The sequence below is a fragment of the Emydura macquarii genome, unplaced genomic scaffold (genome assembly GCF_026122565.2).
Source record: "Emydura macquarii macquarii isolate MOO-44397 ecotype Brisbane River unplaced genomic scaffold, CSIRO-AGI_Emac_v2 contig_705, whole genome shotgun sequence".
NCBI lineage: Eukaryota > Metazoa > Chordata > Testudines > Chelidae > Emydura > Emydura macquarii.
Window position 1 is genome coordinate 3,088,566 of NW_027130842.1, and position 15,011 is coordinate 3,103,576.

At 42.3% G+C, this 15,011-nt stretch overlaps 1 protein-coding gene across 2 annotated transcripts; it reads right to left on the reverse strand.

The window, feature by feature from the left end:
• Positions 1-6,538: 6,538 nt before the first annotated feature.
• On the reverse strand, positions 6,539-14,262 carry IL22RA2 (interleukin 22 receptor subunit alpha 2). Of its 2 annotated transcripts, none has more exons than XM_067542525.1 (6): positions 14,169-14,262; positions 13,193-13,325; positions 11,807-11,985; positions 8,652-8,818; positions 7,870-8,029; positions 6,539-6,678 (listed from the first exon to the last, which is right to left on the reverse strand). In XM_067542525.1, the coding sequence occupies exons 1-5, from the start codon at positions 14,260-14,262 to the stop codon at positions 7,874-7,876; spliced, it is 729 nt and encodes a 242-aa protein (XP_067398626.1). In that variant the 3' UTR covers positions 6,539-6,678; positions 7,870-7,873. The 2 variants fall into 2 exon arrangements, with proteins under 2 accessions (XP_067398626.1, XP_067398625.1); XM_067542524.1 differs by having other exon boundaries at positions 8,652-8,821.
• Between the last annotated feature and the right edge of the window lie 749 nt (positions 14,263-15,011).

Here is a 15,011-nt window from a genome sequence, read left to right on the forward strand (position 1 = left end):
GAACTCTATATGAGTATTAGGGTAATGTTGATACTGGATGCTTAGTAATCAGTGTGAATTTGCAGATCAGTAAGGTTTAATGTGCAAGGTTTTCTATAGATATACTAGTTAAATACAAAGTCTAAAATTAACTACAATATATCATAATCACTAAGTCTGGAGAGCTAAGGAGTCACTCAGAAGGCTGTATACAGGAATGGCTTTCTTCAGGGGCCACGCCAGGGAGTCAGTGGATCTTTTGGTCCGACCAGCAGCACCTCCCGCAGAGTCAGGTGTTGAAGGAGCACAACCCTTTGTCTAAGTAGTAACTTCTTATACCCTTCCATAAACAGCTTTCACCTAATTACCTCTCTACTCATTATCATATATGCTAATTACCTACATTGGGTTTTCACCCTTGACTACATTCCACGCTCACCATGATAATTGGGGTCGTCAAAACAACATCTGGTGATAGGAGGGGCGGTATAAAAATATGCCCCTTGGCAATGAAAAAGTGTACCCCCAGACATTGAAGGATAACTTCTTGTTCCCATCTCCGTTATCTATGTGCAGCTGCAAGCAATACATGTTGTGTATTTTGTCTTATGTGCCGTGCTATGCAGAAACTGAGACATCTGCAAGGTTACTCAGTAGTCCTATTCATCTCTGCCAACCGGAAGATGTCCTGCTACAGGGGTCAGAATAGCCAAGCAAGCAACTGAAGCTATGCTAGGCCTGTACGATAGTGGTCAGGCAACTCAAATTGTACTGGCCCTCCAACAGGTAACATACAGAAAAAAAATGTCCTTTATCATTCCTGGCTTTGTCCTTAACATTAGGGGAGTGCTTATTGTATAAAATCATAAGATCCAAAATATTCATTTCGCATCACAAAGATGCTCAGTTGTATTGCAGAGTTACAGGGGTTTGGAAAACTAGTCAGTTAGGCAAGATGTTTGAAGCAGGATGTGCCTAACATAAAATACAAATAGTTTTGCCAAAAAGGCTTGTAGCTTGGAGGAAAGAATGGCATAATGCTAACAATTTTTTGTAATGCTACCTCATCCTTCCATCCACATACCTCATTTCGATGCCTGGAGACCAGGAGCCATGTCATGGATATTCCTTGAAACAGAGGATGATGTTTGTACACCTTACCAGAATTATTTCAAGGTAGAGATTTAAACAATTGGTAGAAAGTGAAGTAATTCATGTTGTAGAAACACCTAAGATTACAAAATCAGGAGGGTCTATACAGCAAGCAGACCAGGTGCAGACACGATAGGGATAGATGGATCCATATGAACACTGATCTTTCAGGCACTCTCCTTACACCCACATACAGGAAAGTGGTGCCATACACACAAGCCAGCTAACCCTGCACTGCACTTGCAGTATTGACCAAGAAGCAGCTGTACCTCCAGTCCACAGGCAAAAGCAGAAGAACTGTCTGGAAGGAGAAATTTGCCTTTTGCACAGGGTACTGCAGGAATGGAGACCATAAATAAATAATGGCACTCTCTGAATGAAAGAACTTCCTGCAAATACCGTTACAACTTTCAGTAAGCCCGACTTATAGCTAAGGAAGTGCAACAGCATAGGTGTTCCTGACCAAACTACTTTATTTCTAGTCTCTAAAAGCGATTTTAATGTTAGGAAAAATGTCCATTTTGTTGAACCTGATATTTCCAACTTCTTATTAGGCCATATCGAAAATCCTTCCTCCATTTCTACCCAGGGCTGAACTCTTTAGGCAGTAGTGTAATTTTTTTTGGACAGTAAGCTCTTTGGAGAAAGGATCATGTGTTTGTTATATGCATGCACAGGCCTATGGCCTATAGCACTATGGGGATCCATTCCCATAAGGGTGCTACCTCAGTACAAAGGAATATCCTCATCAAGGCAAATCTCAAAGCGATGTGGCCTCCTTGGAGGTCAAGCATCATTCGAGTCATCGTTTAGCTAGGTCCTTAATACAGTCTGGTTGGATATTCAGTTTGGCTGTCATTGGGGATCTTACTGCATCACAAAGCTTTTGGCGCTCCAGTGATTGCTGACTAGTGTTCCTTGGTCAATGCACTTCGTAATTCATGGGGCTTCCATCCTAATAACATGCCCCTATCAAGAAAGCTGCCAAAACCGTGACCGTGCTGATAGAGATAGCTGGTGGGTTCAACTACGAATATCTACATTGCTGATCTTGTCATGCTGCTTAACATAGAGCAGCTGAAGAAGTACGTTCCCATTGTGAGGGTGTTTCTACTGAGCCCAACCACCTGCAACCATCTGGTCAGTTGCGCTTGGTGCTGAAATGGCCAAGAGTCTCTCTACCACTGAGGTGAAAATGACTGATGGAACTTGGTGAAAAAGCAATCCCCGTAGCCTTCATGTTGGTGGAAGATGTTAAAAAATATGTATATTTTTATGAGAGAGGAAAAGACTTAACACTTAAACATCAAGCATAACTTTAAAAAATTTTTAACGTAGCCTGGTTGATGGGGGAGAGAGGTGGATGAAGTAGCCATTGCTTGTCACAGGATTCAGATACTTTTATTCATTATTAGACAGGCTGCTTTCTTGATAGGCTCATGCAGACAGGCTATCACAGACTCCTCATCCAGATACCATAGGTTCAATATATGGGGACTCATGCAGATTAGAGACCTATCTCGCAAGTGGTCACTATATCTAGCTATATGTTATAATTAATCAGTTATATGTGGGTAGTGCCTAGAGGCTTCTACCAATGTGTATGGCTTAAAAACAGTGTCTGTTTTTCATCTTTCATCTTAGAAGGTATTAAGTGCCACAAATTCAGAGAGTCTTGTATGCCATCAAGAAATATCAATGGAAGTGGACAAATTTCACAAAGCATTGTACTTCATAAATGTGTTTGATTCTGTAAAGACAGTCCAAGCCTTGGAAAATGCCCTTATAGGAGATTTGTAGAATGGCCTAGACTAGTAGACAGGAAGGACCACATTAGTTAATAGATACACACTTTAGACAAAACATTATTATTTGCACAAACATTTATATTAGCACTCAGAGGCTCCCAGCAAGACTGAGATCTCCATTGTGCTAGGTGCTGTAGAAACACTTGAGACCTTCCTGCCCCAAAGAGCTCACAGTTTAGTTTAGATGTAAAACAATTGGAAGAAATGGGAGGGAGGCACTGAGGGGAACAGGGATAGGAAAGACATAGATACATAGATTAGCTATGAGTACAGAGCTAGACAGCTTCAAATCAACTAAATTAGGTATGCATATGATTAAGATCAGCGTCAGAAGTCTCTACTATGTACTTATTAGTTACCGACACTACATGAGTCAATTGCTAACAGCAGCCAGATGTGCAATAGCTTGTTCTGGGAAAAGGAGAGAGCCCTCAGTATTAGTTGTATGGGGAATCATTTCAGTGGAAAAATTGACACAGTTTTTTATCAGGATCAAGTAGATTTTATAATGTACGGTTACGATATTTGGAATTTGAACAAAATTAATACGAGTCTAAATCTTGTAGTCTTTCTGCATAACATACATCTCTGATCTAGCATTTCCTATTCATCCACACAGCTAAAACTCTCAACTCAGTTACTGTAATATCCTTTTCTGTGGGCTTGACAAGTTCAATCTTGTCCTGCTCCTATCCTAGATGGATTACCTCTGACACAGCTCTTTTAAAAAAATCTAAATACAATATCTCCCAAGGATGGCTTAGTCAAGGCTTGGATGGCACTTTATAGATACACGGACAAGTGCAATATAACTACTAAATATAGCATGAAATTTTTTTCATATTTGTATAGATTTGGATTATGTTGCTCAGACTGAACCCAGTCACTTTAAATTACAACTGTTACGTACATTGCAGTAAATGTGGTTGAGTAATAGGATACATTCATAACAAACTATTTGTATTTTCAAAGATTTATATGGTGCCTTGCTTACTGTAATCTTATTCACAGTAACTGGTGATGCCATAGAGCAGCTGTTCCCAACTTTTTTGGCTCGAGAGTCACAAATATCATTTTTACAACCGTGAAGGACTATTAACTCATAAAACATGTATTGACATATGCACCAGTAAGGATTACAAATCTCTACATATTTAAAGTAAACGTTTTGATGCTGCTGTGCTCATTTTTACATTCACTAGTCTACACCTACAAATTACTCACAATGTGTCACACGCTCACAGACAAAGCACTAGTGTAGATGAGTGACTGTCACTACACACTGAAGCACGTGGCCTGGCAGCTAAGTCACGGTGGGTGGCCTGCTATGTGCGAGCTAAACCGGAAGGCACTGATTTTTTAGAGTCCTGCCCCTCCTCAAGTGTGGTAGGTCCTGGCTGCTTCACCAGCAGCCCCCACCCTGCCCCCCAGTGCAGCTAGACGGAAGGAGTTTGGCGAAGAGACTGCCTCCTTGCTGATTTCCTTCGACCCTGGCTGTAGCAGGGAAATTGCATGCATCTTGTAGCCCTGTGTTCTCCAACTGGGTCCCTAGGCAGGGACTCCCTTCTGCAGCCAGGAGGACGGGAAATCAGTGCTCCCCTCCCTCTGGCTCCAGCTAGGACCCCAGCACCTAGGGACACCCAGGCAGAGTGCTTTGCCATGCTCCCTGTTACAGACAGGGGGAGTGGAGCCCTGATCTCCTGTCTACTTGGCTTTAGCAAGGAGCCTGCACCGGTCTTGTAGCCCTGCAGCAACGTGCTCCGCCTGAATCCTTAGGCAACAGCTCCTTTCTGCAGCCAACAGGTGGGCCACTCTAAAGACCCCCCAGGCCACTTTTGGCCCCCAGGCCACAGGTTGGGAACCACTGAGGGTTTAGAAGCTCCTTTGCTGCAGTTTTCACAGAACTGCAAGTGACTTTCCTTCTCCACTCCGCCACACTCAAAGGACATTGCGTGAGATATAAGGCTGGAAATCTTTCCCTGCTGAGAATGAAGATCAATAGAAATTGATTTCTTAGACTGAGAGGAAGCAAGTCTGTGGAGGGTGATTCAGATATTAGTTTACCAGGAGTCTCATCCACGTTTACAAAACATCCCCTTCACCTTAGCTAGCTGTCATTGACAGACTGGGGGGGGAGTCCTTTGGGTTTTTTTGGATTAGCTCATGTTTCAGTGGGTTTGGACACTCAACTCACACCCAGTCATATGTTGGCTTTGTTGACACAAAGTTACACCTGAGCTTTGAAGGTAAGGTAGGGCTGAGTTAAGTGGGTGCGGGAGGGAAGAGAGGGAGAATTTGTGGCTACCCCTATACTATGCACCAGTGTTGGTAACATGTAGTGTAGGTGTAGGTACAGGCTGCAGTGGAAAGCAAGCTGTATCCACGCTGCTCTGTGTACCTCCCCGTGTCAATGAAAGACTCCAGCAATGGGGAAAGGCTTCAGCATCTCCCCACTTCCAGAGCCTTTCACTGTGGAGAAGGCTTGAAAATGCTAGGCAGTAGGGAAACCCCACCCTGCCAGAGCCTTTCTCTGCTGCAAGGAAAGACCACCCCAGCCTTTCCCCCGCCAGAGTCTTTTCCCTGTGGAGGGGGAAGGGTCTGGCTGTGGGACACTACAGCGCTAAAAATAGAGTAGATTGGGAGGTACTGCTTGGGTGGGTGGACAGCTATGAAAGGAACCTACCCGGGTATATACCCACAACCTTCACGCATGTCTAAGCTCTGCCTTGCCAGCTATACTACCATTTATGCCTATACTAGGGGGTCTAGTATGCTATACCCCACCAAAAAGAGCATGCAGTGTAGACATACCTGGTGTGTACTTTAAAAAGAGCACACACTTTCTTTTCAGGTTGTATTTTGTTCTTTACGTTGTTCTGGTAGGATGCTACTACACAGCACACTTCTTTTGGTGGTGTGTAGTGCACATGCATGTGTAGTCCCCCTAGCATGGGTATAAACAGCAATGTAGAAGGTGAGAAATGGCTTAGATGAGTATAGACACACTTGAAATTGTTGGTATCTGCCCGGGTAGGTCCCCTACATGGTTCTCTACTCACCCAAGCTATGCGTCCCTATCTACACTAATGTTTAGCCGAATAATGTCCTGCTGTCTCCCACCATTGGAGCCCTTCCCTGCTGCAGGGAAAGACTGTGGCAGCGGGGAAGGGCTATGGTAGCAGGTAAAAGGCCTGGCGGGGGGTTTCCCTGTTGTCTTCCACCATCCAGAGCCTTTCGCCACCCCAGCAAACAGTGCTGTCGACGGGGAGCTGCTGAAGCTTTTTTCTGCTCCCAGAGCCTGTCACGGCAGCTTGTAGCTACCTATACACTACACTACATGCTGCTGCCTGTGATGTGTAGTTGGATGTAGAAATAAAGATGCGAAACTTTTTAAAATTCCAAGACTCAAAAAGAAAACAAAAATTCTAGAAATAATCCTTTCATATATTTTCAACCCCAGAAGATCTCAAACATAGAAATGTCTCCAGTGAAATGATTTATACTGTACCTGGTAAGACTGAATAAGTTGTATACCTTTTAAGTTGTGATATGTAAAGATTTTATTTCCTGTGCTTAATGTTACATTCATTTGAGTTGGTGAAGCATCAGAACCCATTGGTTATTAAAGGCATTTGAAGGAAGGCACGCATGTGCTCAGAAGTACAGGAGTGCATTTGACAGCTACAACCGGTAGAGAAGGAGGCGTTGAGTGTATCATCTTCCACTGTTATCAGTAATACTGGGAGTAAAAAGGAAAGGAAAAAAATCACCAGAGCACTGTTAGCCAAATACACACAACCTTTATGGTACTGAGTCGACTGTTTGCAACGTATTCATTTATCCACATATAAATATAACAATTCAAGGAGAAGAGTAAAGTGCTAAAAGATAATGGCAACACACCCCAAGATCCTACATTCCTTTTGTATGCAGAACTTCCCTCACATGAGCTCTGAGCCTACAAGTGAAATAGGGTAAGATGCCAGTCTGGAACAGCTGGAGCATTGCAGATAGAAGCAGCTCTACAGTATAATATGAAACAGAAAGGAGAGAGAGTCTTGGGGTTAAGGTAGTGCAATGGCACTCAGATTATCTGGGTTCAATTCTCAGCACTTTCACAGATTTTCTTTGTGATCTTGAGCAAATCACATAAGGCAGGATCAAAAGCCAATTGATGAAAGTGACTTGAGTGCACTTTGAATCAGGCCTGTAATCTCTCCCTGCCTCAGCTCCTATCAAAGGGAGTTAATAATTCCCAGTTGCTAATATCTGTGAAGCATTGACATGCTGTGGTGGAAGTGTAAGTAGATAAAATATATAAGAGAGAAAACGGATTTACTGCTGTAGTTTTTCAGACAAAGTAACTTTTGTTCTCCACTTTAGACTGGACACACATAAAACACATGGCCTGAAAATATGACATATGAAAACATTCAGTAGAAAGCCCCAGATCTAACTGTTGTTAGAGATTTGGATGGAGCTTTGAACAACAATCCCTCGTGCCAGAGCTTTACAGTCATGATGTTACAGGTCTGAGGTAAGAAGTCTGAGTTAATTGTTACTTCAAGTTCATCAAAACTGATGGAAATAATATTGTGTATCTATATTGAAATAAGGGGAAATAAGGGGCTTTCCTGCTTGATTCATATTAGGGTTTTTCCTAAAGCAGATACCATAATCAACGAGTAAATAATCAATCATAGTATATCTACCATATTTATTCTGCTTTGGCTTCCTGTCTAATTGTGACATCAACACAGTTTTGAGAGAAGTGTGTGAAAGATTTGAGTATATTGCCTGAGTTTCAATATAGTAGGGGTTTCATATGATATTGGTCTATCTCGTGCTGGCAAGGGCTTGGACTAGATAATCTGGTCCTTGCCATCTCTAGCTTCTGGGATCCTGTGTAGCTTTACTTTTGTTTACTTACCACGTCACAGGGGCACTGTGCATTTCTTACTGCTGTACACGCTGCTGCGGTCCAGCACTGGCACGTAGGTTTCAACCACTATGCAGTAGCTGACCTCAGGCTTCAAATCTTCTATTTTAACAACTCTGTCTGTTCCTTCATGCACCAGTATTTTGTGTTTCTACATATGGGGGGAGAGGGGGAAAGGGGGGGGGGGGGAAGAATCACAATCAGTATGCTCCTGTAATAAGTGTATCTATGTCCTGGCTTTAAGGACAGCAGAATTGTGTGTGTGTGTGTGTGTCAACAACATGTTAAGATAATCTGTTAGTTTACAGCACCTAAAAAGACCTAGAAGGATACAGCCCCTGCCCCAAAAAGCTTATTTAGGAATGGTGAAGGAACTGAAACACACCAACAAAAGGATAGAATAAAGGTTGGTGACACAATGATAAAGTCATGATTTCTGAAAGTTCTGAATTATTTTCTAAAGCGTCTACATGTATTTAATTATGCACAAGCAAATCTGGAGGGTTATTTCAATTGTAGACAGTGGCAGTGCTAGCCCATTGGGGCCCTAAGCAGGAATGTTTTTGCTCCTCCCCCCAGCACATACTAACAGACTTGTTAAACAGTCCATGTAAAAGTGAATGGAGGAGGGGGGCCCTTGAGCTGCTTGGGTCTCTAAGCAATTGCTTAGTCTGCTTATGCCTAGCCCCAGCCCTGTTAAAGCAGGAAGCATTTGCACAGGCTTTTGTAATTCAATTTTTAGAAGTACAGTGTGTACATGAATGTCCACTTACTTCATCTAGCGTGTTGCTGATTAGAAACACTCGATAGAATAGATCATAATAATTTGTCATTGGTATCTTTCTGCCTCTTCTCCTTTCATAAGGTGAATTTGGAGCCTGGAGCTTTAATTTTATGGATTTCTTTCTAGGAGTCACATTTACTGATGGAGGTCCTATCTCTGCTAAAGCAATAAACAAAAATATGAAAATAATTAACTAATTACCCCACAGTCCAGAATTCTAAGCAATTTGGGGGGAAAAGGCCCTCAAATAATTTAATTCTTAATGTTACCATATGTATAGTGGCATCATGCTAGTACTATACTATAGTACATAATACTATACTAATGATTGACAGATTGCTTTTAAAGTTCTTACTTTTAAGGGTTTTTTTTTAAATAGCCCAAAGTTTAATATACAAACATGAGAAACAGCTCAAAAGATTTGAAAGTTTGTTAAAATTCCATTTTGTTGATGATAAGGTATATTTGTTGTAAGCAAAAGAATTTTCACAAGCTAGGACTTTCAGAATTGTCTGTGTTTTTGGATTATTCAAAATGGCTACCTTAAAAATGTCAGCCTTGTCATGGATATAGTCCTCATTGAGGACAAGAACTTTTGACATGTTTGAAAAACATTTGGGTTTTTAAATAGCTGGGGGTTAAACCTTGTGCATAAACTGGTGTGCAATTGCCGGAGACATGGGAAGGCAGAAATCTACCCAACAGTTATTTCTTTTTTGGGTGGGTAGAGTAGGAGGGGGTAGGTGAGACAGGTGAACATGTTCCATCGCCCAAGATACTGTCATAAAATACAAGCATCTGTGATAAAGCTTAGTCTAAGTCTCAAGCAAATGGTTAAGGAAAACCTCAGTCCCTTAAGCTGTAATGAGCCTTGTTAAGTCTTACTCTCACAGGTCTGTGAGACTAACTATACCAATCAAAAGTGCACTAGAAAAGCATGCTCTCACCTCTTCTGTTGCTACTTCTCTACATATCACCACTAGGATATATATCAAAAGAAAAAGTTACATCTAAAAATACACAAATTTTACCAACTTATAAATGCAAGATAGTTTGGCACATAAGTAGGAAACATGTCGAAAAGATTCCAGTGCAGTAAAGAATAGTGGTCATGGCTATGTATACACACTGTTCTTTCATGGAAAAATATACTGTGCTCTGGAAAGCACTGAACTTCCACAGGGCAGGTGCTGGTATCAATCATTGGAAGGATGTTTCCCATGCAGCCTATAACTCTTGACTTTCTTCTCCTTTTTCCCATAGCTTAAGGAGGACACATTTCCCTCCTTATTCTTGGCTGTCTCAATCTTTCGTCCAGACCTTGAAGTGGTATTGAATGCTAATGAGAATGCTTGGTCCAGCTCTATGCCATTTAGTTATGAGGGATACCCATTTTTTCTTAAGTTAAAGGGGGTCAGCCTCCCCTGGTTTCTCAGTTACATATACCCATCTAATTAGTACTTATACGTATTCAAGCATAGTGGAATTTTGTATAAAGTATTTGTTTTGTAAAAGCAATTTTGATTTGCTGGATAATTTGCTGAATTCTGTAACCACAAAATTGAGATGGCTGATTCCTGAGACCTTGCTGTCTGACTATTAATGCTCTGTTTCTGAATAAGGTTCTGACACCTGATGTCTGACTGGATAGGCTGAATAACAGATGCTTCACTCTTGGAATTGGACATCTTTTTTGTTGCTCATCAGTCGCGCCCTGCTTTAGCTAATATATCTTCTGCCTACCATATGATGGAGATAGCCGTACAATACAGAGATTGCTGTACAATACAAGCATACTGTTTTATCCTGCATGGAGATTCTTGCTTGCTAAAGCACTGAATTTTACTGACCTCCATAGTTCAGAGCCACCTAGGAATCTTCCCTCCCTGCAAGCAGTTGAACATTATTACTATTACCTCAGTAGCATACTCAAGCCCAGTGGTTCCCAACCTTTTTGGCTCGAGAGCCACAGATATAAATTTTACAACTCTGAAGGGCCACCAGTCTGTCAGCAGCTCCCCCCCCCCCCCCACTGCAGCCAGATGGAAGGAGTTCAGCGAGGAGGCTCCCATCTCCCTGGCTGCAACAGGGAAACCGCATGCAGCCTGTAGCCCTGTGCGCTCCACCTGGATCCCTCGGTAGTGGCTCCCTTTTGCAGGCAGGGGAATGAGATCAGTGCTCCCCTCCCCCTGGCTCCAGCAGGGACCCCAGCACCTTGGGACCCAGGTGGAGCGCTTTGTGTGCTCCGTGCTACAGCCAGGGGGGAGGGGAGCGCTGATCTCCTAGTCCCTTTGCTGCAGCAAGGAGCCTGCACCCGTCTTTTAGCCCTGTGGAAACGCACTCTGCCTGCGTCCTTAGGCAGCAGCTCCCTTTCGCAGCCAGCAGGAGGGCAACTGCGGACCACTTTGAAAGCCCCCATGGGCCACTTTTGGCCCCCGGGCCACAGGTTGGGAAGCACTGATCTAGCCAGAACATTGAATGTGAGTCGGCTCAGGCTGGTGATAGTTATATATAGTCCAGTCGATAGGGAAGTGGGCATGTTCCACAAGGACAAAGAGTACCCACTGTCAGCTAACTCTCAGAGCACAGTTTTGCTAAATTCACTCTTTCGGCAGAGAAAGGCACTTCCCCATTCTTCTCATGGAATTAACATACTCTGTCAATAAGCAGGCAATGTGGAGGTGAACAAATTTGACAGTGTATACTCTCTTACTGTAGAAACTGTTACACTTTTCTGTAAAAAGCTAAAGACAACAAGCATTTAGCCTTGTAGAGTGCATTTTCAGTGAGGCCTCTAACTTTGTACCAGCACTTCTGTGTTTGCTATCAACTATGTATACAGTACTGAGGCTGCAAACAATTATGGTCATAAGCAATAGAGTTTAGATGTCTAACAACCCATTTTCTGGGTACAAATGTGCATTCAGAACAAAAAACATCGTACAATGAAACAAAAGTTATACCCTAAGATTTAGGAACCACAATGTTAACTTGTCCTGCAGTGTCATCATCATTTTTCTTAAATTTTAATTGTAAAAGTTTATTTTGTATTCAAAATTACAGGTTGTAGGGGGGAAATGGACATCCGTTGAAGAGGAAGTTCACGTTTCTATATACAGAATGGGTAAACTCTTTCTGACTTACTTTCCCTCCATGGAGTAAATCTGCAGCTGGTGTTCCAATCTGAATGGACTCCAGCAGAAACAGATTTCACTCTGCCATAATAAGGTTCTCTGATATCAGATGTCTCATGTGTTAGGTCACAAAAAACTGCATGAATACCCCAACATTCTTCTTTGTTTCTCCATGTGCTTTGCCCGTACCTGTAGAAGGGGGAAGGGAGGGAAATGGAGAAAAGGGGTAAACTTTGGTAATTTCTGACCATTGGTTTAAGATTGTGCAGGTTCTGACGCTATAGTTCCATAGCCAGTCCCTGAACTGCATTCCAAACACCAGATCCTCAGAACTGCCATGGAAAATAGCTTTTTCCTCCAGGTGCCTTCCGAAGTCTGTATCACTGCATTTTCTGAAGGAGACATAAAACTGAAGTGCTGACTGCTTCCTATCATTAAAAATCTATGGCACTTTTCCCCCTCCGAAGATGAGGGATGTTAGCTGCTATCCACGAGATAGTTTTCAACATGGGCCGTTAGGCAAAATGTCAATCTAAGATTTACTGCAGTTCCAATCACAAATGAAGTCTTGTTTCTCAATTGCTATTGCTGGACACTGTGGCTTTAAGTTTTCAAAGGGGAGTAGGGATTTGGGGTGCTTCCATTTGGGGTACCCTACTTGACATGCCACAGGGCAGCAGCTCTGTATATCTACTAATCAGCCCCCTTTAAAGTGTCTCAAAAATTGGACATCCAACGATTGAGGCACCCAAGATCACTAGTTGCTTTTGAAAATGTAGGCCAGTGAGAGAGCACATTCCACCTCAGAGACAATGAGTGATGAAGACGCTCAGCACATTGCTGGGAATTGACATCATCCTTTATCAGATTCTAAAACATCTTTTGTGGTATTTATAGCAATTGTCTAAGTCATGTCTTTTGAGGTAGCCAGAGCACGGCTATTCCCTGAACATAGGAAGGAAGAGCCTCGTCACTAAAGCAGACTGAAGTTTTTCAGTGAAAAATGCAGATTCATGCAACAGGAAAATATTTTGCGAATTCTTGTCAATGGCACCATGTTGTTCATGGAGGGGATAAAGTTTCATTTGAACATTTTTGTATTCAAAAAGTGTTTTTGTTTTCAAAATGTCACTCAGTTTTAATAATAAACTTTTTAAAAAGCAAGAAATGGAAAACTTCATTTGTCAAACAAAACATACTTTCTTTGACTTTTTGATTTGCCAAATCTTTTGCAAAGCATTGGGTTGGGGTCAACCCAAAACAACTTTTGTTCTTGACTTTTTTCAGAACTGCCAGTGACCTGAAAAAAAATCAGTTCTTGCTCAGTTCTACTTCTCAGCCCAGCTATCACAGAGAGAAAGACAAGCAGGAGCTGAGAATTTCTCGTTGTACTTACACTTTGTACTGCACAAAGTAGATAATGTCACCTGTGGCAGCACACCCAGGCTGCCAATGTAAAGTATTGTTGAAGTTTAATGAGTGAAATTCGACCTTTTGTGGTTTAATTAATCCCTGCAATTCTTGATTTCCTGAAACAAAAGGAAAAGAAACTGCAAATAATAAGCAATAAAAGATAGAAAGCAATTCTTTTAGACACATACAGTACTAAAGTCATTTAAATGGTAATTTGGGGTATTTTCTTTTATAGAATAGTGAATTTAGTGCCAGTATAAAGTGCCATATTGACATCTTAGGAAATTGAAGCATTTTAATTAAATTCAGCAGCAGGTTCTAGTTTCCCCAGTGCTGTCCCACTCACGTCTCAGACACAAACTATAGGCACTGTTACTATTTATTATTTATTCAGTGCCCAGAAACATGCTAAGGAGTGAGAGGCTCTGCATGCCCGTTCAAAATATTAACATCTTAATGGTCAGTCAGGGTTCCACTTGGTGTGGTAGTTTGATGTGGACTCCTGTCCAGTAAAAAGTGATGTGAGATTCACCAGTTTATGCCATGTAAGAAACTGAAAATAGGTCAGAGGGTAACAATTTTCCAGCTAATCTGAACCAGTTAGAAGTAAAAGGTTCTGTACCCAATTAACAAGCCTCTGAAGCATCCAATCTCCCTCTTTCAATGATAGATCCAGACTACATCTTCTGGCTCTGACACTAGCATTATTACAGAATGAACTAAATCACATTAGTTAAGGTGGCTGGTGATACAGCTGTAAAATGATTTGTAATGGGAAACATTTGTCTTAACTTCTAATTCAGAATCTTGAAAGACACTAAAACAAACTAACATTTGGAAATTACAAAACTTTATAGAGCTGTGAAAACACTGGCAGATCTTGTCTGAGTCATTTGTCAGATTCATTGAGAGAACCCAACATTGCCTCCACATCAAAAGAACTAGAAGCATTTACTTACCAGTTACACCAGTCCAAAGCACATTTATCAGTAAGTACAGGGGGTAGTGTTTTATCAGCATGGTTAGAAGAGCAGCTGCACGGATGGAGAGCATCTCTGTACCTCTTGGTCATACATAACCAAGTGTATCACTACTTTAAAAAGGAAGTGTCTATTATGAGTTTCATTGTTCCATACTTCCCTTTTCTTTTCAGAGAATAACAATGGGAAAGACCCTGAATTCGGAACCCAAACTCCCACTGCCAGGGGTAGGGTTGGCCTTACATAAAAGTAACTCTGGCTCTAACCAAGTTAGTATCATCATTGTTCTGTTAAACACCCAGCCATTTGTTCTTGAGTAGGCAGCTATGCTAACTTCTTGGCTGGCAACAAAGCTTTGTAAGAAGTAGGCCCAGATTAAAGGGTTTGTGGGCTCTGTGCACTATGGAAATTCGGGGGCCTCCCAGCAACTAGACCACCCTTGCCCCGTAATGCCCCTCCCACTCCACATACAACCCTCCACCAGCCCCCATTTATCATGACACCCCCTCACGCTCCAGTGTCTCTGAAATACATGCCGCTTTCTGCAGCCCCCAACACTCTCCACTTACCCCACTGCCCACCACTAATTCACCCCGGCCCCTCATACATTGCCCACAGGCCCTTCATGGCCACCTGCCAGTGCGTCCCAGCTAGTGATCCTATCTCAGGCTACAGCAGTTTCCTCCTGATTCCAGCTGCCCACCTCTACTCACTCCACATTCTCACATTCCCACACCCTGCAGGCTTGGTGTCATAACAGAGGAGCAGCCAAACCCAACTTCAGTGACTGGGTTTGGGAGCTGACGGGCAACTACAGTGCCG

Excerpts from the sequence above, each read along its gene's own strand:
- IL22RA2 (XM_067542524.1), bottom strand. The coding sequence starts at position 14,262 with ATGCTCTCCATCCGTGCAGCTGCTCTTCTAACCATGCTGATAAAACAC. Across the intron at positions 11,986-13,192 it reads TACTTTGTGCAGTACAAAGT|GTACGGGCAAAGCACATGGA; the intron begins GTAAGTACAACG and ends CCCCTTCTACAG. Across the intron at positions 8,822-11,806 it reads ATTTACTCCATGGAGGGAAA|CAGAGATAGGACCTCCATCA; the intron begins GTAAGTCAGAAA and ends TTATTGCTTTAG.